General features: G+C 43.3%; 1 protein-coding gene across 3 annotated transcripts in view; it reads left to right on the top strand.

Annotated features, from left to right (window-relative positions):
- Window positions 1–25,587, top strand: part of LOC139333438 (intermembrane lipid transfer protein VPS13B-like) — a 319,141-nt gene that overhangs the window by 83,403 nt on the left and 210,151 nt on the right. For all 3 annotated transcript variants that reach the window (XM_070965843.1, XM_070965844.1, XM_070965845.1), the window contains 2 exons: window positions 8,227–8,361; window positions 9,172–9,351. In XM_070965843.1, the coding sequence (XP_070821944.1) occupies window positions 8,227–8,361; window positions 9,172–9,351 (315 nt within the window). The remainder of the gene's footprint in view (window positions 1–8,226; window positions 8,362–9,171; window positions 9,352–25,587) is intronic.

Raw genomic sequence — 25,587 nt, 5'->3', positions numbered from 1 at the left:
GTCAGGGCAGCATTAGGCTGGGGATATGTGAGATTGAGAGGCAGGCCCTCTCATCCAGAACTGTGTTTTAATGGCCTATCTCACCACCGGCTAATCGTCTCCTTACAAGTGGCAATGGGCAATGCGGGAATCGTCTGTCACAGCACATGTTTCTCTATCAGTCTTTGCACATCTGTTGCTCCCTTTTCCTCTTATGCTCTTTCGTCTTTCTCACTTGTTTTATAACTCTTTCACTCAGTTTTGCTCTCCAGCTCCCCCCCTCTTTCACCATCTTCCAAACCCCACTGCCTAGGCCCATTAGTGTTGGCCAAATTGCTTCCGCATGAAGAATCCTTAATTGTGGTAATTCGGTGGCAGAGGGAACCAAGGTTTCAATGTGTGAAGAACATGTGTCACAGCTTTAGCGGTGCAGACAGAAAGGCAAGCAGCACCTGGAGGGGATGCTTATCATGGAAATTAGACCCCCAGCCTCCGCTACCACCAGCACTTACAGCCCATCACTGTCTTAATAGCACGACCCTTGTAGGTAGCTAGGTACCACTCGCATACCTCCCCCACTCTAACCTCAACTCAGTGTGCTGGGTTGCCTCATAAGGAGAAGATCTCTCTCTCTTTCTCCCTGTGTTGTTATTTAGCAATGGGGATAGGTTATTTGGGCAAAATATTTTATCACTTTATGTGTCATTTCCTATCATGATAATGATTCCTATTGTGGTACAATAATTATTCTGTAAATTCAATTCAAAAATGGTTTAAAATAACCATACCTTCTCACACAGCTGAGACACTAAAGCTACTAAAGACACTGAAGAGTTGCCCTTTCACACATGCAGCACATTCGTCTGTGTCAGACAGGTCCTCACTTACAGGAAATAGTCTGCCTCATTTAGCCAAAGGGTGGTGTCTGGGTAGAGTGTGCAGGAGGAGGAGGAGCTGGAGGACTCATCTGTAATGATGACTGTTCTTGCGTGGACATCAGTGCTACATGTATTTAGAGATATCTGAAATATGAATAAAGAGTGGAAAAGCATCATACAGGCAAGCAGATAATAAGAAGCATCTACAGTCATCAACACGCCCCTTCACTCGCTGTGTAGCAGGGTAGCACTACATACACTGTGAATGACAGTGTGCAAATACGCCTTAAGGGATAGCTCCTGCGGTGGAAAAGGTATTGTCAAATCTCTTTTTGTGTGCACATACCATAGCACATTATGTACCGTCATATCGCCCAACCCTGTTCAGCAGTGGTTGCTATCACGTGTAAACTGCCCAGTTCCTGTTCCATGTATTAACAGAGCAGCTGCTGTTTCTGCTGCCTGAAATGTAAAATGCATCTTTTCCTGTGTGCATGTGAAGTTTTCCTGCAAACACTGTAAACAAAAACCAAATTTATTACAAATGCTTTCGCTGACTGTAGGCTGATCTGCTCTTTTTGTCCGTTGATGGATGAAAATATCTCAAACTCGCCTCAAGTGACTGATCCTAAACATTTAATGCAGTCCTAAAGTTACCTTTATGATTCTGTACTCTCTGCTATCCAAAGAATCATTTTCTGCTCGTATAAAAATGAGGTTTTCGTAAAAGTGATGTCTCCCCTGCAGACTAGTGTTTGCCCGCTGCCAGAGCCGCTCTTTTCCCAGCTTTAACTGCAGGACAAACCACTGCTGGTTCACCTTGTCTGTTTTCCTGTCTCACTCTCTCTGCATGTGTCTGTATTTTTGCTGTGTGTCAGTACTGGGCAAGGTGCCAGCAGACCTCCTGCTCCTACTTACTGCTTCTACTTCAGCCCCTCCTGATTTAGGAGAGACAGTTATTGTTTCTGCATCAGCACTTAATGGCTCAGCTGGCTGCTTTCAGTCTACCCAACTTGTCTATGTCTACCTCTTTTTCTGTCAGCCCCCTAGCTGCTGTGGGCCCATTGCCAGACTTGGAGCTTTTAGTACTTTAGGTTCTCTTCCCTTCACTGTCTGTCTTTGTCTGTCTACCTGCCCATTAGTGTTTGGCAATACCATATATCCTCTTGTCAGCTGATCGTCATCACATATAGAAATGATCCTATGTGGAACGCTTTTCTGAAAAGTAGTGGCATAATATTGTATTTATGTTGCGTAATAATGTTAATCAAAACACAACCTCCTCCTCTTTCTATCTCTGCTTCAGCATTGACATTAACACAGAGCCACTGGTTTTACCCAAGAAGTAAAAGCCTTCACAGAACACATCAACTCAGTAGACAGTAACATCAAGTTAACATGAAAGGACGTCAGGAACAACAGCTTGGCCTTTTTGGACTGTGGTGCACATTGTGAAGAGGCCAGGAGCTTCCACAATGGAGTGGAAGACCAGCGCTTACTCTTTGACTCTCACCACCCACTAGCACATAAGTGAGGAGTTATCAGAACCCTGCAGCACTGGGCTGATAGCTTGCCGACAAGTACCCAGGCCCAAGAGAAGGAGCGCAAACATCTTAGGGACACTGAAATCTTGCAGGTACCATAAGTGGACTTTTGTGAAAATGGCCACAAGGTTCAGGAAGAACACCAACACTGCAGGTGGTGAAGAAAAGAGGACCAAATGCAACAACATCACAGTGTGTATGCAGTCCAGTGCAGTGAGGAACGCACAGACTGGTATATTGGGAAACAAAATAACCATTACACAAATGCATGGCTAAAAAGAGGAGGGTCAACACCTCAGGTCAAGACTGAGCAGTTTTCCCGCACCTGAAAGATAAATGACTCTCATTTGTAGACAACAGCATACATATTTTGGGTATTTTGGACGGATGGTTTGAAAGAGGAGTTAAGGACACTGTTTATGAAAAAATACAGAAACAATCCTTGAACGAGAAGGAGGTCTACAACACCACTTAATCCCCCAACTACAATGACGCCCCTTCATCTGTTCCCAGGACATTAGGAACAGCTCACAGTTGGCCTCATTTACACTTGGTCTGTCAGTCCAAACCCTCTAACAACTGCTGTGACACAACCGGTAGCAATAAGGACTGTAGTGGTATCAATGACCTTGATTACGACCCCACGGAGGTTTAATATCCGGGACTCTCCACCAGTCAGTTAGAGCTGAAGTAGCCCCTCGGATGAGAGGAGAAATGTTTTCAAGTTTCCACAATCAAGTCCAGTTGCCCTTGTTTCAATGCTTGTATAACAATGTCTTGGATGCCTGAGAATCTTTACAGACATCAATATTGTTAGTTGTTAAGCCTCAACAACATACATTCAAATCTTATTTATTTCCCTTGTCCTTTTATCTTCTTCACCCTCTTCTTCATTTAGGTGTTGCCATGTGAATGTTCTGACTTACTCAGAAAGAAAAGAAATCCATAAAAAGGAAAATTGCTTAGTATTTCTGAGGTATTATCACAAGTGTTTCATGAATGTGAACCTTCTTGTTTTAAAATGCAGATTTGCCTGGTCTGGCGTTGTAGGCAGTCAGCTTTCCCATACCATTCCTTAAAGCAGTGAGAGCAGGACATGTTGGAATGTGTAAAACACGGCTTTCAAGTCTGCAGATTTCCTGCACTCACACACACACCCACCGACACACTGAGACATGTGCACACCAACTATTGATGTAGAAAGCAAAAAAAAGTAGCCTGCACACTCCTTACTGCCCCACTGGTGTATGCTTTCTCTTTTTTTATCTTTCCTTTCTGACTTCAGTATTTTTTCACTGGCTATCCATCTTTCCTTCCCTTCGTATTTTCCACACTCTCCTCAGCATTCAGGATGGCAAATCCAGCTGCCCATGGTTGCCCTCGCAGTGTTTGATGGAGTGCCGTAGCCTCTGGCCTCTAGCTGTGTGTTTATGTACTTCTTGCACCTGCCCGTGCTTGAAGAGTAACAGCACCACACACGCTCACTCACTCAGTCACACACGCCTGGCTGTAATACACGCACTAATGCATCTTACATACATAAACCCACTGTTAAGTCGACAAACTACCAACCACTGTGCTTTTCCTCTTCCTGTGTACCCTGCTTTTTTATAGTCTGACAGCTGGACAAAACATTGTCCAGAGCCCCCACCCCCCAACCAACAGCCACCACCCCAGCAGGTGCACCGTGCCCTTTAGGACATCTACTTGGGCAAAGGGGGATATGATATAGTGATATCCCTAGTGCCATTTATCAAAGAGCGAATAATGGGGGGAGCAGTCGAGGGAATGGCCCCTGTCATGTTCCAGATTGGTTTGCTCTTTTAACATCTCCATCTTTTCCAGAGAGAAGGATGGAGTCACTTTGTGTGCAGGCCTACTCATCATTGTTCCTTCAGTACTGAAAAAGGCCAAATGGTCACTGGGTCGGTCTAGATATCCTTTTCTACGATGGTCTGGACTTTTAGATGGATTGGTCATGTGTTTTTAGGTTTGCTGAGACACACTGCTGTAAACCTTTAATAGTAAATGTATGTAAGCTGTATGGTTTCCAGGAGGGGAAGCTTAGCTTTATGTGGCCCCTGTCACTCTCTGTCTGTCCCTCTGGTACTGGATCATATCAAATAACCCAAATGTCTTGTGTGTGTGTGTGTTTGTGTTTGCGTGTCTGTGCGCGTATGTCTGTGTCTACGCTTTTGTGCATGCGTCCATGTGTATGTGTGTATGTGTCTGTATGTGCATATATGTGCACTTACATGCTTCTTTGAAAATGGTCAACATGGTGGCTCAACTCTGCTCCCTGGTTTCCTCTTGAAGAAACTCATCTGTTTGGTAAACAGATGAGACCAAAAGTCATCTAAAACATTGAGAAAATTAGATTAAAAAAATCAAAACACTGCTTTAACAGTTTTCTGAAACTTATTTAGCATGTTTCCCTGTATGTTCACAAAAAAAATTGTCATGCTCTTGATTCTTGAAAATACCATTAACTTTAGACAGGACCCACTGATCATTTTGGCAGAAATATCATTTGTTTACAGTAATTCTACACAAATTTCCTGTGCAGTATAGAAAAATAAGGAAATTTTGTGTTTCCTGACTATTGCTCATATTGTGTTTTTAAAATCTGATATTGCGAAATTTCTAAAAATAGATTCATCATACAAGCAGGGTGTTTTTCTTTTGGAGCAGGCAGTCAGCGCAGCCAAAATGCTGACCACTGTGTGACAAAGAGCAGGCCAGAGCGAGCTTGATGTCATCCAAAACAAGCCAAGAAGGATGGCATGCCACTGAACACAGAGCTGCCTCTGTGCCTGTACAGATTTAAAGAAAACATTTATTTACATAATAAATATCTAGCTATTTGTACTCAGATGTCAGATATGCTCTGAAAAATCTACCGACAAGACTGGAAATTTTTGTCTGGAAAAGTTTGAAATGGAAAATGTTTCTGAACCCTGTGTGCAAGATATATGAATGGCATTTATTTTGCTATTGATATTTATGCATGCAGCGTACTGTATAGCTCTGTTGTCAGAATCTGGCCTCAAAGACTGGTTTCCACACTTCATATAGAACATCTGTCCGATAGACAGAGGAAGCTGATGGAGAAGAAGGTAACCAAAGCCACAGAGAGACACGCAGCAGTGCTGTGTTTGACCTGCAGATATATTAGGTAGCAGGCAGGGAGACAGAGGCAGGGTTATTAACGTTCCCATCTTCCATCTGGGCTGATAGAGGGCCTCTCAGACAGCAGGTGAAGAGGTTGCTGGGTAATTTGTCTGAGAGAGGGAGAGGAGGGAAGTCAGTGGTTAGGGATTTTAGCAATTGCCAGTAATTCCCTTGGTTAAATGTGCTGTGTACATATGTGTGTACTGAACCCGCCCGTATCCACACTGCCTGCTGTTTTACATTAAAACTACCTTTCAACTCCAACCCAAAAAAGTTTGGACGTTGTGTGAAACATAAATAAAAACAGAACGCAGTCATTTGCAAACAAACTGTGTTTGCTGAAGTGTTTCTGAGTCCATGTATTAATATCCTTGATACAATCATGTGTTCACAAAGTGGTGAACTTCACTCCATCCTTGCTTGTGATCGACAGAGCCTTTCCAGGATGCTCCTTTCATACCCAATCATGATACCATCACCTGTTACCAGTGAACCTGTTTACCTGTGGAATGTTCCAAACAGGTGTTTTTGGAGCATTCCACATCTTTCCCAGTCTGTAGTTGCTCCTGTGCCAAATTGTCTGAAACATGTTGCTGCATCAAATTCAGAATAATCTTAAATTTACAAAAATAAATGAGGTTGATGGGTTAAAACATTAAGTACTTCGTCTTTGTACTGTTTCAAATGAAAATTATGTCAGAATGGATCAGCAAATTATCACATTCTGTTTTATGTTTTTTTTTTTTTTATTATTATTATTATTTTTTTGTGCTTTTCTAGCCTTTTTATTATAGAGACAGCTGAAGGTATGACAGGAAAGGGGGCAGAGAGAGGGGACGACATGCAGTAAACGAGCCGCAGGTGGGAGTCGACCTGCGGCCACTGCAGAGGACTAACAGCCTCGATGCATGGGGCGCACGCCCTACCAGCTGAGCTATAGGGGCACCGCCTGTTTTATGTTTTGCACAATGTTGTATGAGTTGATAGGGCGAATTACTGCAAACAAAAAAGTGCTAATTTTTGTGCAAAGCTACCTACCAAAGTTATCTTTGTTCATGCACTGTCCAGATTTTGGCTTACCTCGGTGAGTGAAAATTAGACCAGTAGCGATTTGACCTAACAGACAGAGAAAGTGAGGAGAAGACAGGTGGGGGAGGATGAAGAGTTTGGAAGAGAAAACAGGTACACGAGTTCCATATTAAAAAATGTAACAAGTAAAGTCAGAGAGGAAGTGAGTGTGGATGAAAGAAAGCCTTTAGATCTCCAGAACGACCTTTTCCTGGTAGCTTCAGGAGCTGTTGCCAAATAATGGCCTGTTGTGTTTTCATAGCCTCTCGGGTAGCGCTGCTCATCTGTGCCTTATTAATACCAAACCTTCTTGCTCGCCGGTAGGCAGTAAATCCCTGGAATCCACTCCATCTGTTTCATTTGTTCTATATGATTTCTTATGTATTTGTGTTTATATTTAACATTTTGAGCTTCTCTTTGCTGTATGTTCTGTCTTTCTGACTTGTTGATGTTGGAGTCAGTTGGCCAGCGTTCGACAGAGAAAGCTGTAAACTCAGTCAAAAAGTGCTGTGGACACTTGTAGGAAATGAAGTGCTATCACTGTAAAAGGGGATTACTCTGAGAAGTAAAGCCTTATTGGAACAGGTGATGTAAGAATTTAATGTGATTCTCTCGGACAGTTCCAGCACACTGGAAGAATGTAGCATGTGATGGATGGATCCTCCTCTCCTCTCTCAACAGGCGGTTTGGCACAGAACTCCCTATACTCTACAGTATCTTTTAGCCATCCTGCTATTCTCCATCCTTCTCCTGTTATGTGTTTGAAATAGCCTCTCACCATAGAAATAACATTGACATATCATAATAGCGAGTGTGTAATCCCCCCCCACTCCTGACCACAGTGCAAACGGTTTCATTTTGGAAAGATGGCAGACGGAAGGTTCTTCCACACTAGGCTGCCATTAAGAGAAATAATCATAGAGTGAGGAGCACTTGAGGCTCCTGTGATGTAATGCTGGTGTTAGGTGAGTTGTAGTTGACACTAAGCTGGATTCCAGCGTGACTGTATTGGATATTGTTTTGGAAGATATATCCTTTATATTGGCCTGTTACTCATATTCCTAATAGTCCCTGTTATTTAACTTCAAATGTTCAAGTCATTCAACTCAGTGGATTTACTGGGAACTTGTACAACAGAACAAGCACTTGATAAATTAAAAGTTTTATCTCTTAAACACATAAAACTAAAATAAATTGACTGAAGTCAGGCACTAATAACAGTGTGTCATACATTACACTAAAATGTGTTCACTTACTTTTAGCTTTTACAGGTAACTATAATATGCAGATATGTTTTGCTTTGACGTATTTATCATAATATGGAGACACAGCAACAGGTTAACCTTGCAAACAGAGGGCACTGTTAGTGTCCCTGCCAGAGCTTAAATAAATGCACCACACTGTGCCTGGTGCTCGTGACATCTGTGTTAAAGAGCACCTGCTTTCTCAGAACCTTCAGAGGGAGGGGGGAAAAAGGGGGTCAAGAACAATTAAAGGCCAATCAAGTGTTTAACGAAGCCACAGCAGCGGTGTTTAAACCTGCCGGACTGCACTTCATTTTCACTTGTTTTTTTTTTTTTTATTAGGTGTGAAGTCTCCAGGCCCGTCACCGACTCTCGAGGGCTCGGTCCAAAACCTGGAGCTGAAGTTCTGCAGCCGTGCAACGGTGAAATGTGCCTCAGGAACCGTGGGAGCTGTAAAAGTGTGCGCCAGGACCCCAGGTGTGTGCAGCTGTGCCCTGTTAAAACTTTACTGCCTGTGTAGGAGGGAGAGTGAGACCGACTAGACTCTTCTTTTACTTTCTTTAACTTATACGTTTGCACACTCTGTCTCTCTCCCTCTTCTTCTCCAGCTCAATCTTTATCTTGATTTATTTCCAGCGATGTGATTCAGTTGCTGTTTTCTCCTGGGGCGCTGTCATTGGGCTCCGGCCATGTCTTTGATGGCAAGGATGTTATTGGAACTAGTGTCATAGCACAGAGTTCACCAGGTCAAACTGCACACATGATGTCAGACAGAAGAACTATTGCAGCTGTCAACATAGAAATGCATTGAAAAAAGGACGTGCAATTAATTCTTATTTCATATATAATATAATTAACATCTGGAGGCATAAAAGGAGGATCACCACTGCAAACATTTTATTGTACATGTCCATTATATTCCTGTTGGTCAGTTCCACCTTATGATGGCCTTGTTTGTCTGTGTGACATGATTTGTTCTGATTTTCAGGACTGTTTCTGCAACTCTTTAACATTCTCGAATGTGTTTTCACAGATTTCACTTGCAGATTTAAGATGGATAGTATGGTGTCTTATGTTGCTTTGACCCAATCTTCTGATTGACAGAGGACACTTCATTTTCACATTTTAAATACCTTTACCTGGAGTCACAAACTGAATCAAATAAAAGGGATTTTTTTGGAATCCGAGAGGCCATCAAGGCCACTTTAGTGAAGAGGACTCATTTGTGAATGTGTATCTTTTTTTTTTTTTAAATAAACTAATTAGCCTTTAACACTTGTCTCTTAGGTTCAGGAGAGGGGGTGAAGGAGAAGCTGGTTCCTCTGATTCAGGGCCCGTCTGACACCAAAGAACTCCACATGAGCCGCTGGCTTAATGAGATCCGCAAGCCTGAATCACTGCTGGCCCCTGACCTGCTGGCGTTTTCTGTCCAGGTCCCTCAGCAAGGAGATGACTGTAGGAACTCAGGTAGATGCTGTTGAAATGTTTATGTATTCCAGTCTCTCCTCTCCTCTCCTCTCCTCTCCTCTCCTCTCCTCTCCTCTCCTCTCCTCTCCTCTCCTCTCCTCTCCTCTCCTCTCCCATAGTACATCGCTCTGTCGTACAGTTTCCTACTCAACCTGTGTATTTTTCAAATCACCATCCTGTGTTGATATATCAGTTTTTTAGCTCATTTTCCGGTCGTGGTTGTGGTGTTTGGACTTGTTACAGGAACTGGTAGTCCATATTCCATCTCAATTATTGGTGATCTAATGCAAGAGCCTTGGTTTGTTTAGATCATCATATTTTCCTTCCTCCCATAATGTCACGCAATGCCCCCTTTCAGTTATTTGTTTAGTAAAGCCGATAAGTGTTTTCCACTCCACTATCCTTGAGGCAGGGTTGGCAACTCTTCGCCTCTTCGCAGGCAGCATGAGTTCTCTAAACAGCAGTTAGTCTCTGTCAGCGCTGGGCTGAGCTGGCTAACAACAGCTAACCACTCGAGGATTGCTGTTGAAGGCTGCACTGATGTCAGGTTGCAGTTTTTGATTGCGTCCTTAGACCACAGATTGTATTTCTGGTGTTAGTGTGAGAGTGTGTGGGTGTATGCGTGTGTGTTCAGAGGGATGGTGTGGGATTATTCAGTAGGCCTTCCAAAAGACTAAAAATGCAATTCAGATTCCAAAGCTCTGTAGCGCAAAGGCTGTAGTGCTTGATTTAGTAAGCTGGATATTTAATGACTACAACCCTGTGCATCTCATGTATCTACAGCGGTAGCCAGGTATGTCCTCATCTATACGGCATGGTCTCCTGTGTTCCCTCAAGCAGAGATCGCTCCTGTAGTGCTTTCTTCTGTGAAGGAGGCCATGAATATCAGTATGTCATCACTAACCTTCCCTCCCCGCCTGCAACTACAGCTAGTTCTCCTATCGAGCGGCTCGACCGGGCTCCCAGGGAAGATTGAAATGTTTGGAGGTAGACGTACTTGACAGTCTCTCCTAAGTCATGGCCTTGAATTGCTCCCAAGTCTCTAAAAGCCCACAAAAGGTGAATCTCTCAAAGTCTCAAAATACTATCTGGGCTGTTATCCTGCAACCCCCCTCCCACCCAACAGCAGATACAAGAGAAGCCTGGGGTGACAGTGTAAAGCAATACACCCCCAGTATTTGTTTTCAGAGTTGTCTACAGAGTCACAACTGTACATCACTTTTAATACAGGGCTGCAGAGATTCATCATGTGGCCTTGACTTACATAGAACCCCAAAACAGGCCCTGAATCATATCAGGCACTTGTGCCTTAAACATGTCAGCGCTGACATGGCGATAGAGCTGGCCTCAGGTGGTTTCAGGCTGTGAGGAGAAGACACAGCTGCAGCTTAGGGCGTAGTGAAGTAAGGAGATAAGTACAGTTTAGAGACAGTGGATTTGGGAGGCCATCCCAAACCAGGAATTGCATTGCTGTTTGAATGTCACCCAGTCAATCACCGTCCCATTGCTAGTGAACAGGGCGCCAAGACGCTGCTATAAATTGAAAATGTAAGGCAGAGAAAAGCTTACGTTTCACAGGCAACTCACGGTTTGATGAATGTGAGGACAGCCACTGAATAAATTACCTGAAAGAAACAATGACATAAGAACAGGTTTTAAAAGCAACGCTGTATTTCTGACAAGGGGCTGTTCCACCCCTCACAGTCTCACAGACTCACTCTAGATAGATATTTTTAGGAACTCTGGTAAATTCTATTTAGTGCACAGCCTTAGACTATTACTTTGATTTAGAGAGCATATTATTTCAGCAGAGCAATGGCTCATAAAGACAGTACATATTTTTGAATATTAAAACCTGATCTGAACACAAACCAGAAGACCGAAAGGAAGCGAAACGAGGGGGAGAGAGAAAGAAGATGAAGGTGAAAGGGTGGTGTGGGGCTGACTCCCAGAAGCACTGGATATATCTCCAGCAGATGTGGAGCAGTGGAGGCCTGCACTCCTTCTCATCACTGCCTCAATACTCTCCTATTTTCCCCTTCTTCTGTCTTTAATGGTCTTTGTTCCTTGCTCGCTTTCATTTTTCACTCTGCCTGTATCTCCCTTTTGTCCTATAACCCTTTTGGTTTCTTTAAATCTCACATTAGAATACTCACACATACATCTCTGTATACACTGATTGTCATTGTCATTCACTGATGGTAGATACAAAGGAACAAATCTTAATGAATGAATGAATGATCATCTTTTGGAATTTGACATGTGCACCACAGAACAGCTGACAGATGCACACACACACACACACACACACACACACACACACACACACACACACACACACACACACACACACAGTATTTCTGCCAGCAGTCTTGCTTTTATCTGCAAGATACCTGTCAATATAGTCAAAGTAGGAGACAACAGCATGGCTTGACAGTAACAGCTTCACCAGACTGGAACATTTCTGTGTGTGTGTGTGTGTGCGCGTACATACATACATATATGTGTGTTGTGTCAAACACGCTGCTGAAAGAAGAGCTCGCAAAGTTAGAGTGTGTGCACACAGGCATTTTTGGGTGTCTGCTTATAGGTCTGTGTTTTGTATGGTGGTCAGGTTTACATCAAAGCTTCTGGTCAGTCCACATGTCCCATGTCCACGCTGTCATCCAAAGGGTGACTGTGAGACTGTCAGAGCAGCGTTAATGGAATGATGGATGCAACGCCTCATTCAGCCAGAGATGAAAGGTGGAGTAGCTACACTCTAAATGGGCTGCACCCTTTGCTCCCATAGGACCGACTTAGAGGCTCAACGTTTTGTGATCATGACATTTCTGAATTGTAGGAGCACTTGGCCGTGGCATCAAACACATTTTATTCATCCCATGTGGCTCTGTTGATTCCATTTAGAAAATTCTTAAAGCGTGATCATTGTACATCGAGCGTAGGACTTGGGTTCAGGCGTAAGAGGAATGCTAACTCCTTACACCATAGACATACTGAAAACATTAGATATAATGAGCCACAATCAACTTTTATACTCTATTTTACATTTGATTAGTCGCTTCTGGTTTTTGGTGGGATGCAACGCAAAGCGCAGCGGTCCTGTGTGATCCGTCTGGCCAATTCTCAAAGCATAATATTTGTTTGAGGAAGAAGGGAGAGCTTATTGGTAATCGACATCAAGCTACCAACATGTAGTCACTGAAGTGTTTGAATATATATACTGGCATGCCACGGTGCTTTCACGGTGCCTTACTTCCCTGCTTTGGTGTATGTGATTGACTGCAGTTGATTATAAGTTGAGAGAAGCCTTGCCTTCAGTGTTTCCCCACTGGTCATGTATGTGTGATCTCTGTGTTGTCTCAATTCTTAGAGGATGTGACAGGCTCTGGAAATTGCAGGCACTTTCCTTATGGATCCTTTAATTCATCCCAGAAGGCATTTCCTCCATGTCTTACATTTTCCCTTTTTTAGAGCTCAGAACAGCCCATATCTCTGAGGTAACTTCTGATACGATATATTTGGTCTAATAGAGAGATAAATTTTATACTAAGGGCCAAACACACAAGCCTCCACACAAGTCTACAGCACTTTTGTCGTGCCTCTTTCTATGACACAGCTGACTGCCTGAAATATTTTTAGACCAAGCGTCAAAGCACATTGGGTAATGTTACTTTTCACTGTGCTGAAGTAATGATATTTTGAATAATTAAATGCATAGTCCGGCATTTTATTGGTAACTCTGACAAGTTTTAATCTTCTCCCCATCTCTCTTGCTCTTTCATGCAACGCTAATTCACCAAGGAGATAAGTCCCTTTAAATATTGCCAGTGACATCTGTTTTCTGTATAATTGTTTACAAGTGAATTAGAACAAAATTCCAATATACTTAGAAAATGAAGAGATTGGGTTGGGTGGCTAAGGGTGGCGGTTGGAGGGAGTCCCTGTACACTTGTAGGACTCCTGCAGATCCAGACTAATGTGTTTTCGTTTAACAGAGTTGAGGTTGGAACATTCTAATAAATTAAACACAATTAAAGGCGTGCGTTTGAACGCAGAAGAACTAAGCAACTCTGCTTTGAAATGGTCTCTTTTATAGATCCAAAGGCGTATAGTAATTTCATATCTTGCCTTTAACCCTTTGCATTACAATGTGACAGTCCCAGATGAGTTCTCCTAATTGACCAGCCGTTCCAGATGGACCCAACAATGATATGATTCTTCTGGCAGTGGAAGAGTACTGCGATAGCCAAGTATTCTCCCCTTTTCCTTTTTTCATTTTCTCTCCTTTTACAAAACGCAAACATGATTCATGTGTGTGCTCTGTTATGACACAATGAGTAGTGAGAAATCAATGCCACTATTAAATAACATGAAAAACCAAAGTGAGGGATGGAGCAAAATTGAAAAAAAGCAATACCGCCATAGGAAGAGTCAGACTTGTGGAGCTCAGGGGGTTGAGGTAGTTGCTTTTAAGTCAAAGCAGGCAGCAATCCAGGTTGGCAGGCTGGATCAGAAGGGCACAGGTTAGTCTTCCACATGGACCTAGCTGAGAGCCAAGGACATGTCATCCTTCACTAGCACACACTGGGACTGATGCCTGTATTCCTCGACTGGTATGAGATCTATAAATTCTGTGTGAATTTAATCAGAGTAGAGCGGTGCCTTAAGGATCACTCGGAGCAGAAATCCTTGGCCATGTCATTCAGAATGACCCTCAGCGCTAGGCTGAGTGTAAATTTTCAGTGCTACTCAAGAGACGGCTTGATCATTTTGATCCCAGGACAGTGGCTGGCTGGCTGGCTGACTATCCTCCTTGGCTTAGTCTTGGGCCTGTCATTGCTGATGGATGGGAAAGACTAAGGGGGCCTTGGACGGGGCCAGTGTGAGGGAGTAGAGGGCTAGAGGGCGTGTGAGGAGCTGGGGTTTATGCTGAACCTCAGGGTGAGCAGCAGCCTGCAGGTGTTCCCCCCCCACCCTCCGCCACTCGGACTTGCACCAGAGGAGGAGGGACCAGCGGGTCGGGTGGGCTTTATGATCATAGAGAAGACAAAAAGAGAGAGAGTGAGGGATAGCATGTGTTTTCCCCAGGCACGCCAGCAGCTGCGAGACAATGATTTATGCTTTTCTCAGAACTGGGATCTCAAAATGTTACATTTAATCAAGCACACTGAGAGCAGAGCAAATGTTAAAGATGTTCCCTATAAAGCCCTCCAGTTTTGATCTCTTTACCATACCATGGGAGCTGTGGGAATAGTGGAACAAAGTGATCTTTAATCTTCATTTAAACATATTGGAGGGAATTATGAAAGCTACATGGAATTAATCCTTGGAGAATTCCCCGGGCGCAGTAATACTTAACATATTTGGTTCCCTAATAGATATTAAAGCTGTTTTCTCCTCAATTGCTGTTTTTATATTAGACAGATGGAAGGAAGACAGTGTTTCAGAGTTTGATTGTTTATCCAAAATTAAGTTCACTCTTCAACACAGAAACACAGTGTTTACAGTCTGGCATAGTTAATATGTAGTTACTATCAGGGCTGGAAAACATGACCTTAAGTTTTTTTTTATTTTTAGGGTGACAGTATTATATCACAGTATCAGAAACTAAAAGGGATACTCCGCTCAAAACAAGATTCTACCTCTGTGCAATATAAGGGAATGTCTTAAGACACAGCACGCTGCAGAGGAGGCTCTGCTGTCACAGTAAAGCCAGCTGAGCTTGGGTTGCAGCATGAAGTGAGGAGATAACGTTCAGTCTGGCTATGTGAGACTACACAGAAACCAATGTAAACACACAGCGACCATATCCAACCTCTGGTAACTACTCTGGTTATTTAATTGGCTTCAAATGAGGCTCAACTTTCACATGATTTGTCTTGACTGTCCCTCAGTATTTGTGTGTGGGTCTATAATAGATGCTACTAGCCACATTAGTCACAGAATGTGCTAACTGCTAATCAAGTTAATACATTGGGTCTCGCTTCCTCAGACGGTTGAAGCAGATAAAGACTTTTGTGTTGAGTCTTGTAACCAGCACCAGAGAAACTGGCATGCTTAGCTTGTTATGTTAAATTCTACATCTCCCAGGTACTGGAGACAGCATTATAGAAAGGAAAATAGTCGTTGGTGGATGCAACTCCTGTTCTGTGAGTATGTGTTTAGCCCTCTGCCTTCATGTGATCACAGCCACAATAAAGCTCATTATTTTTTAATATATGAAAAACATGTTAATGATTGTGTTGCAAAAGCCAGAGACACCACCAGTACACTGCAAATCCATTTTTTAGAAATATATATAGGTGTGTGTGTGTGCGTGTGTGCATGCGCACGTGTGTATGTGCGTGCATGTGTGCGTGTACATGTGTGCGTGTGCATGTGTGCATGTGTGTGTGCATGCATGTGTCCTGAGAGACCTGTCCACAGCAGTCAGAAACAGGTGGGATCTTACAGTACTCCAGGCCTGTAGACCTAAAGACTAATGAGAGCAGGTGGGAATGAAGCGCCACCTAACTTTGATCTGACCATTTCACACCAACACACACACACGCATGCACTGCACTCACAGCGTTGTGCATGCACGTATGCAATCATGCATAGGCATTAGAAACACTTGCCACACATGCTCTCTTTGCCTCCTCTCTGAGGCCACAGCCTTTGAATGGGTTGTACTGACACCATAGATGGAGTGTGAATTTTGGGATCTCCCCTGGTAGCCTCCTCCATTACAATCTTTCAAAGGCCTGCCGTACTTTCATATGTCCATCTATCATGCTCTTTTTCCCTCCTTTGCATGTGTTCACTCACTCCATTGAGTGTTAAATCAGCAGTCTGGCTTTGTGTCAGGCAGCAGCTTGATGGCTTTAAGCTGCTGGCCTGAACTTTCTCTGGCTGATAGACTTTCAGTAGACAAAATGGCTCTAAAAAATACTTTTATTGTACATCCTTATGAGAAAACACAAGAGGCAGTTTCTTAGGCTAATCTTTCAAGTGATGTGAGCAGTTTTGTAGCTGTTGGGACCTCACCAAAACTTAATTTGAAGTGATTTTGAACACCGGGGAGACCATGCCTGTAAAAAAGAAGGAAAAAAAATGTGCACACACACAAACATATGTTCAAAGTACAGCTACATTTTATAGCATACAGCATTATGAAATGGGTCCAAACTCAATTTTATATTTCATTTAGATTTACAAAACTAGACCACAAGAGGTTGTTGCATTTATTTATTTGTTTAAGCACCCTGTAACTTCCTCAACAGTCTTAATCTTCAAGGCAGCCACTCTTCATCATGTCTCGTCAGTCAGTGTGTGTGAAGCAGAGCAGGTAATGTGGAGATTAAACCCAAGCTAACCCACTCAGAGTTGGCTATTGAGGTCAATCATGGCCCATTACTGGAGCTGTTCATCTGTGAAGTGTTGGGCTACTTAGGCCACTCTCACAGTGCTTAAAACCTGGCTGGAGTGTGAGGCTGAGGGGCAGGGGGCAGAGATTGGGTACAAAGGGATAAGGGCTGAGGCTAGAGATCAGATTGTGTTGGAGTGTGACTGGGGCTAAAGCTGCGGCTCAGGCTAGCCTCCACCCTTATATGATATCACAGCTCCCATGCGGCCATTTGGCATTGGCCACTTTACATCCTCGCTGAGAATGATTCAGTTTATATCAGTTGCACATTCAAAATGGACAGAGGTTTGGGTTCAAGCTTAGGCTGGAGCACAGATAAGAGCAAATTGCACTTTTATGATCCCTGCAGGGAAGTTGTCATAGCAACAATAAAGTAACAGAATACACCAAGTAGTAAATGGAATATTGATAGCAAATTGGGAAGTCAGGGAGTGTCAAACATAATACAGTCAACATTACGTAAACAGCACCAGAATAAGTCATCTACATGTTTGATGAAAAATCTGATCATTTCTAGCATATTAACTGGTGGTGGAAGCAAAGCAGGGACTTTTATGTGTGCTCTGTCTTGGACACGGCTGAAGCTGCAGCAACCAAGTACTAAGTACAGCTTAGGGGAACACAGTGGTCAACTTACAGGCTTTTCTGGTGTTAGCTGTCAGTGTCAGGCATCTTGGTGGTGTATACGTGAGTCAGATAGAGATGAAGATTTAGCCTTTGAGTGTGAAGAGAGGTCATATTGGGTCAGTGCACTTCTAAAAGTTGTCGTCTAGGTAGGGCCGGGAACCTCACCGTGTGAAAGTGGAGACGATATTAGCTCCTCAGTTTCATTAAGATGATCTCTGTGTAGACCTAATGACTGCCTTTAATGGCTATAAGAGGGCCTCTGTTGTGTCATTTGGTGTGAACTTCAATTCCAGAACTAATGCAGTGCAATTTAAAATGTTATTAATGTGTTAATGTTCCATCCAGTTCACGTTTTCATCCAGGGTGTTAGCTAAGAGTTTACCATCCATACTGAAATACCAAAAAAAAAAAAAAAAAAATTGAAAATGGTATAAAACTCTAATATAAGGCAGGTGAGTATGACACACGTGAAAGCAGCTGTATGCCAGCTCACATGATTTTGGAAAAGTTAGCTTTCCTTGTATCCAGTGTTGAAAACATCTTAAGAAATCTGTTTTCACCGGTCAAAAAAGCCCAGCTTAGCCCAGATGGAAGACCGAGCGGCACTTGATGTTTGGCAGCAGATGAGTAGCATTTCATTTAATATTAAGCTGTTCAAACAGAGGCAACAACTGAGGTGATTTTATTTCTACAGCATTTCCCTGCATTTGTCGTTTTCTTCTTGGTGTGGGTGGGGGAGATGCTTGCCCTCGGTTACTCAGCAGCTGGAAAATAGTGATCTAGCTTGTCAGCTACTGGGTGTAATGTAATTCCCAGGGCACCCTGATTCATTTCCCACTAAGGTGTAATTCATTTTTAATGTTTGTCAGTGATACATTCAGTGAAGAGCCCCCCCACCCCACCCCCCCAACCCCCTAGCTCTATACACTCCCATCAATTCCCATATGACTGCAGAGTTATTACAATGAGTAATTACAAGTTAAGCTCTTTAGAGAGAGAGGGAGCGAGAGTAAGAGCACAAAGTTTCCCCAAACTCCAAGTACTTTGCCAGCTGTGTTGTAACGATTCTTCATTCATCATTCATAAGTAAAGAAGAAGAGAAAGAAAGGTAATTAGTGTAGCTTTCCCTAGTTTTAAAGCAGAAACACACAGTGCATGTTGCCTACAAGCTGTTTACACTTTATCCCATTCTGGACTGAATGGCAGGGGTGGAGGAGGTCAGTTAAGTTAACCTTATCTAATTGAATGTTGTCACTGGATCAAAGGTCGCCACATTCCACACAGTCGGATCAAACATCACATAGCACAATCAAAACAATTGGCTTCCCCGGATGACCTAACCAGGGGCTTGGGATTTTATTCTCACAAATTAGAGGGGATAATGTCCAGACTGACTGTGGAGGGCCAGAACACTGTCTTAAGTTATGCGCATTTGAATTAGTTTAGTCAGATTCAGTTGTGCTTGTACGCACTGTGTTTTGCGCCGTGCTGACTAGTTTGAAACTAGCAGATGCACTTTTATGCATTCGTCTGACATGTTACATAACACATATTTCATTTTGTATAGTTGTGCATTAACTAAACTATAAACTATTAGGAGCCTCTTTTGCTCTTCATGTCACTGATGATGTTTTTAGTGGCGTCTCTCTTTATGCGTCATGATAAACCTTACAGATGTGCTGATGCGACAGGCTGTGGTTTAGCAGTTGCCCTGTGATAGAGAGTTTCCCTTTCTAATGCCTTCCCATCTTTGCTGACAGAGACAAACATTCATTTGTGGCGGTTCCCTGTTCATCACACCACTTAGTTTATCAGTGTCACTGTCTGTCTGTGAGCCATGCTTCTATCTTTCATCTCTCATTATTGCCGTTCCAGCTTTGAGTGAGATCAACCACCACCTCCTCACATTATTAGGGGTTGGTTACTGATTCATACTCTGCCAGTCCTAAAGTCATTTACAGGCTAACCAGAGTTCAGGCAGATGCCGAATCAGCCTAGCAAAGCAGTATTGAAGCAAGCTGGCTGGAGTTCTGTGCCGGTAGCCAAACCAATATGTGTCTCGCCGCTTGAGTGCCCATCAGAAAACACGCGGTGGGCGTGGGAAGGGGATGAGAGCCCATTAGCTTCTTCACAGCTCAGCTGCCGCAGCTCACCTCCTCCCTCGTACCAGGGCCTTCCCTCATCTCTTCTCCCATTCCCCCCACACTCCTCCACCTCCACTCCCCTCCTGCTCTGTGCTTCACACACATTTTCCCAGGCTGCACTGTTGCTCACATTAGTCTGTGTGCACACAGTGGGCAAAGCTTCACCACACAGAACTGCAGCAACACCAGCTCTTCAAAAGATAGAAAGGGGAAATATTAAAAGTTAGTGGGCTCAGTACAGTCCCACATAAAGCAGCAGTGGTGAGGATGAAGAGATGAAAAGGGGGTTGAGGGGAAAGAGGAGCTGAAATGCGATCTTGGGTTGATTTTGGGTTGTGAAGGGGTACAAGCTTCTATTCTTGGATATTTCTCTTGATGCTGATGAGTGGATTGTTATTGGAGCACTGTGTTAAGACGCAATTAATTAAGCTAATGGTGGTTATGGGGTTGTGGTATAGGTTTGGGTGGGGTTGTGGTGGCAGTGAGAGAGATTTCTCACAATTCTCACAGAATAAAAGCAAAGTAATTAACAGAATCAGCCGGTAGGAACCAGACCCAAGGGGAGGAGGGGGTTCAGTGAGGCTCAGTCAAGAATGGAATGTGACACAACCCACACTAATGTTGAATTCGCCCATTTAACTGGCTTATTCCTACATACTCTCATTCACACACACAGAAGACTCTCAATAGTACCAATTACAAGGTCTTTGGCTCTTTTTCAGGTTGGCTCGTGTTCAGGAACACTGTTGGAGCCAGCGTAGAGCACAGTTTAGCATCATCTGTTTGAGCGAAGTAGTAGAAAAAGACAAAAAGTAGATTACGCGAGGTTTTGTTTGCCACATACCCGACCCCTCTGATGTTCAAATTATATTTCTTCTTATGTCGTCCAAAACCGCTGCGATTTGTTCCAGTGACAGACAGGCTGAAGAATGGCTTCTCACAGTCTTCACTCAATCATCACGTATTTATCCCCTAAATATGGAAGCAGTTCCCCTTCCTAAGAGTTCTGTAATTTTTTTTTTGTTTTGCATGCAGAGCTTTCATTTGTCTCCCCCCCGCGAGACCACACAGGAACATCTTTGGCGTCATTTCCCATAAAAGACCCCAGAGTCACGCTGAGATGACTAAGTATATGCAGGTTTAACCAGCTCACTCGAGCACAATGATTGGCAGTGGAAATAAAATGGATTTAAAGCCGCAATCTGTGACTTTCTGTGTGTTCAACCTACGGTAAAGATGATAAGAGCACGTGTTGCTTTCGTGTGGTTTTCAGAAATATCGACTGATCAGCCGGCATGTCAAGAAAATATATTTGTCCCGCGATGGAGTTAAATCACAATGTGGAGATTGGTCTCAGCCTCTGTATTAATGTGCACACGAATAAAATGACGATCACTTCAAAACCACAGGTTTTAGGTTGGAGTCACAATAGAGAGTTTTATAGCCTGCTTGCTTTCTCACAAACACTCATCTTCTTAAAGATTGAACTCATGCTCATGTCATCTTCATGTCATTTGGCCATCAGCAGTTCAACTGAACAAGCTTTTAGTGACAACAGTGTTACTGGCCAGCTGCTACCCTTAGCCAGAAATTTTTTGGATTCATTACACACACACACACACACACACACACACACACACACACACACACACACACACACACACGTTCCAAAAACTTAAGTCAAAATATATCTGTAGGAGTTAGAGGACAAGGTAAAGTGGGAAATTTTTGTATATTTTAAAATGTCCGGGGTTCAAATGACTGATGACATTTCATATTTTTTCCTAAATTCTTTATGTATTTGACTTTCATCACATCCTGACCTCTCTATATTTTGCAAGCAAGATGTTATAATTCACTTTTCCTCTTCTTTGCTTTTCCCACAATGTAATTTAAAGAAAATGTTTGGTTTAAATTTCTGCATTACATCAAACTGTCCTTTTCTGACCCAACCGTCAGATTGTTCAGAAGTAAGAAAAATATCCCAAATGGATTTCAGTTGCCCTAAACCTTTGGTTTGTGTAGTTTTTATGTTGAGCCACTTCTTGATGATAAGTGCTGTGTGTTATTCTCTCTGCATGGCTCTCAATGCAAGACTGTTTCGCTCTATCTCTTTGACTTTTTCCACTATCCAACAGTTGGCTATAACATTGCATGGTGTCAGCTTCATGTCACAATAATCATTAAGATTGATTATATTAGAGGCGAAACCATTGAAATTGATGGAAGTGTTTGGAACGACTGACGTCACACAGCCCTGTTCCTCAGATGTCTTGCTTATTTAACTTCTGCTTTGCTTTCACTGAAGGTCTCAGTGATGAATTCAGTGATGTTTTCCTTTTCGTTTATTCATTCATGTCGCTGCAGACAAACAGAGGTATGGATCAGTGGACTTTCCTATTGTGACCTTTTGACTTTCCACCTAGCAGTCAGTTTTTGATGGTAGTCTTCCTGATGGTTATTCTTGGCTTAGTGAAAAGTGTTGTAAATTACCCCGCAGCCATTATTGCTGTTCCACACGTGTCTGCATTTCCCCCATGTAAAATGTAGCTTTACATATTGCACGCTGCGTCTTTCTGCTCTCTGCATATGCTTATAGGCAGACAGATATACAAGTCAGTACATTTACAAGTCAGTAAACACAGATGCAGTCATTTCTGTTTTGTCCTTGGTCCACATCTTTTGCGTTTTTACCTGACATTTGTTCTTTTTCTTCTTCTTGTCTTGTGGTGGTTTGGAAAGGCCTGTAGCCTCACTCCGCAATACCACAGAAGAAGCAAATCTGAAGATTGTAAAGTGGCCTCTGCTGCAGACGTCCACAAAATGATAGATTGGGAATTATACAGGAAATTGGACTTTAAAAAAGACACGATGTATTTATTACCAGGTTTGGAGTCTCCACACGATGCTGACCTTGGTGTCATAGTGTGACTGAGGTGGTTAAACTCAGCACTGATCAATAATGGCTAGAGGGAGTCGGTGCTTGGTAGCCTGGTTTATGTCAGCCTACCCACTCTGCTCTCCACTGCTGACCTGGGACGCCAGGAGTCAGCCTGATGAATCTGACTCAGTTCAAGAAGTTCAAGAACCACTGCACCTCCTAATGTTTTTCTTTCTGGTCGTCTGTACTGTAGTTGTGTAGTTGTGTTCATAAATTTCAGATTAATATTCCTTCATGGATTTTATATGCATTCAACAAAAAACAACAATATGATACAAAAAAATATATATATATATATATATTTCTCTCTGACAGACAGACACACACACGCACACACTCTAAACAGACATAAGTTCTTAGCAGCAGCAGTGCAGGCCTGTAAGTGGTGTTATTTGTGAGTGATTTAGTGTGTCCTTCTGCACTCTGAGTGGAGTACACACACCAGGTCCAGATCCCTGTGCTGGCCTACCCCGCTCTGTAACCCCCGTCCTCACCTCCATCACTCTCCCCACTCCTTGCTTGGGTCATCACACCCCTTCACCCTCCCTCTCTGCCTCTCTCCTCTTCTTTCATTTTGCACCCTCTGTCCATATGCTCTTCTTCTCCCTCAAATCTTAAAGCTGATCCTGGCCCCAGTCTCTTACCCCCCACCCTCTCACCCCACTTAACCTTCATTCACTCTCCTGCCAGGTTGGGCAAGAATGTTAATGGAAGCTGTCGATGGGAACAGATTTGGAAGGTGATTGGGAGAACCATCCGGAGCAGGCTCTAGTGACAGAGGCTCTGGCCCAGGGAGAGTTATGGTGTCTTGGGTGAGGAGAGCATCCCGCTCTCTTGGCCCCTCAGCGTCTGCTGGTAACATGAGCCTGAGTATTTCTGAAGGCCGTGCAACGCCTTGTAACTGGTCATCTTCAAATCAGCTAAACTTTTATGGCCACTTGTCATCCTGACTCTGAACAGCCCCTTTTTTGTTCTCTGTTCTTCTCTTTCTCTATTTTTTCTCTCCCTCCCTTGCACATCATATGGCTCATAGATAGGCCCAAACAAATGTAGTCTTATTTTCCTAACTTGTGTGCTGATGGCAGTCGATGTTACACCAAATGAAGCGTGCTAAGTTATGACCTCTCCACCACTATTTACCGTTTCTAACCTTGTGTCTTCACTCAACCCAGTGTTTCAAATGCATCAGTCACTCCGGCCTTATCAGCAGCATCAGCATTCTGGGGATACTGACGCCCTTTGCTTCTGTGGGATTTCTTATATTTTCACAGGATGAGAAATAATAAGGCCAAAAAAGAGCTCTGCCCAAAAGCGAAAGGTTGTCATTATGTCATGACTCATAAACACACTTTTTGACATCTAGATCTCCGTGAGATCAGAGAGCGAGAGAGCGGGAGGGGGATGGAGTCAGACCGACCTGGCAACACACTCATTACCAAAATTAATAAGGAAAACATTTTACCACGAAATATGATCTGGTGTTTTGAAAGCTGTCGCTAATGTGCGTCTGTACCCACATTGTCTATTAGCTCAATCAGCTTTCAGACTGCACAAACCGTCTGGACTGAGATGGAGGTTTGACACCCAGCCTAGAGGCTACGTCCTTGCTTCTGTGAGGCTGAGTTTCACAGCCAAGGTGCAGACTTCAGACCTCAGTACCTCCTGTCAGCTCTGTGGTTGACAGCACCATTAAGGAAAGACAGAGGCTCCATACAGTTTGAATGTGTGTGCGCTTGCACCAAGTGGTTTCATGTACACATTTGGATATCGTATTTGTCTGTGTGGATGTATTTTAGACTGATGTGAAGCATGGGCTAAGCAGGAGCTGTTCTGGGATCAAGATGTTCTTGATTCAGTTTCCAGCACTTTCTGTCCTGCTGGGGGAGAAAAGGCGTAAAAGTCCCCCCCCCCCCCCCCCTTTAATTAGAAGGCACGCTGGCCAGTAACCAGCAGGCAGCTAATTTATCTGATTGAAGGTGAGATGAAAGCAGCGGGGTGCACTTAAAGCTCCCTGCTGTTGTCTGACTGTGTGTGTGTGCTTATGTGTATGCATGAAGAATGGGAAGTGTGTAGGTATTTTGTACCCATGTGTTGAGCTGTATTTTAAACTGCTACAGATGGTAAGAGTTTTGCTGTGCTCCCGTTGGTCAGTAGCTGCCAGAGGCTCCTGTCTGTAGGAGTTAAAGGCTTTTAGACCATACACTATACTATGGCTTGCTTTAGAATGAGTAAAGACTGAGCTTAGACACACATATGTAATATACACACCAGTACATACAAGAAAACACACCAGCTTTGACTCCACTGACATGCATTCATGACTCAAAAAACACACCGGCGCAGGATAAAGCCTCAACTTCAGCCTCTGTCAACCCCTTACAGCACGGAAGTTGTTAAGGGTCATTACGGCATCAAGCCTCTCTCATAGGAGATGAGAGGAGGAAGGGAGGGGTGGTGTGTGTTTGTGTGAGTCTATGTGCTTTTTTGCCATGAAGAACACAGAGGATGGTTGGAAAGCATTGCGCAAATACACTGGTGTTTTGCAAGGACTCTCTAACTACTAACATTACAGTGAAGCACAGGTTTGTCTGAATGTGAATGTGGCATCTATGAAAGTAAAACTGATTGGATCATTGAGTTACTTGTGTATAGTCTTTCATGCTGTATAATTTTTCATCAAATTAAAGATTTAATCTTGAATTTTAGGAGTTCTAGGAAATATTTCCATCTGCCTTGAGACTTGGCAACTTCTGGATATGTCATCTCATGAATCCATAGTATCAGGAGATGTTGACACAACATAAGTCATACGTAACAATGAAGAGAATTAGAATGATAATAGATGAGTGTGCTGGAACAGAGAGGGGGTTGTGACAGACCGCATGAGGGGAGGAAGTGAAGACTGCTGATTGACTGCTGAATGAGTCTGCTCTGTTTTAAAGTGTCACTGTGAGGCCTGGTTTTTTCAGACAGGCAGAGGATCTCTGGCCAGGTGCAGACACTAAATCCAGCCTGCTTCTCCACACAGGGAGATAGATGACTTGTCTACATGTGTGGTGCTCTGCATGCAGTAGGCCAGAATACACAGGGGCCTGTTACCTCATACAGAAAATTGG

This window comes from Chaetodon trifascialis, chromosome 7, assembly GCF_039877785.1.
Source record: "Chaetodon trifascialis isolate fChaTrf1 chromosome 7, fChaTrf1.hap1, whole genome shotgun sequence".
Lineage (NCBI taxonomy): Eukaryota > Metazoa > Chordata > Actinopteri > Chaetodontiformes > Chaetodontidae > Chaetodon > Chaetodon trifascialis.
The sequence above is the reverse complement of the archived record's forward strand: the minus strand, read 5'-3'. Positions and strand labels throughout refer to the sequence as shown.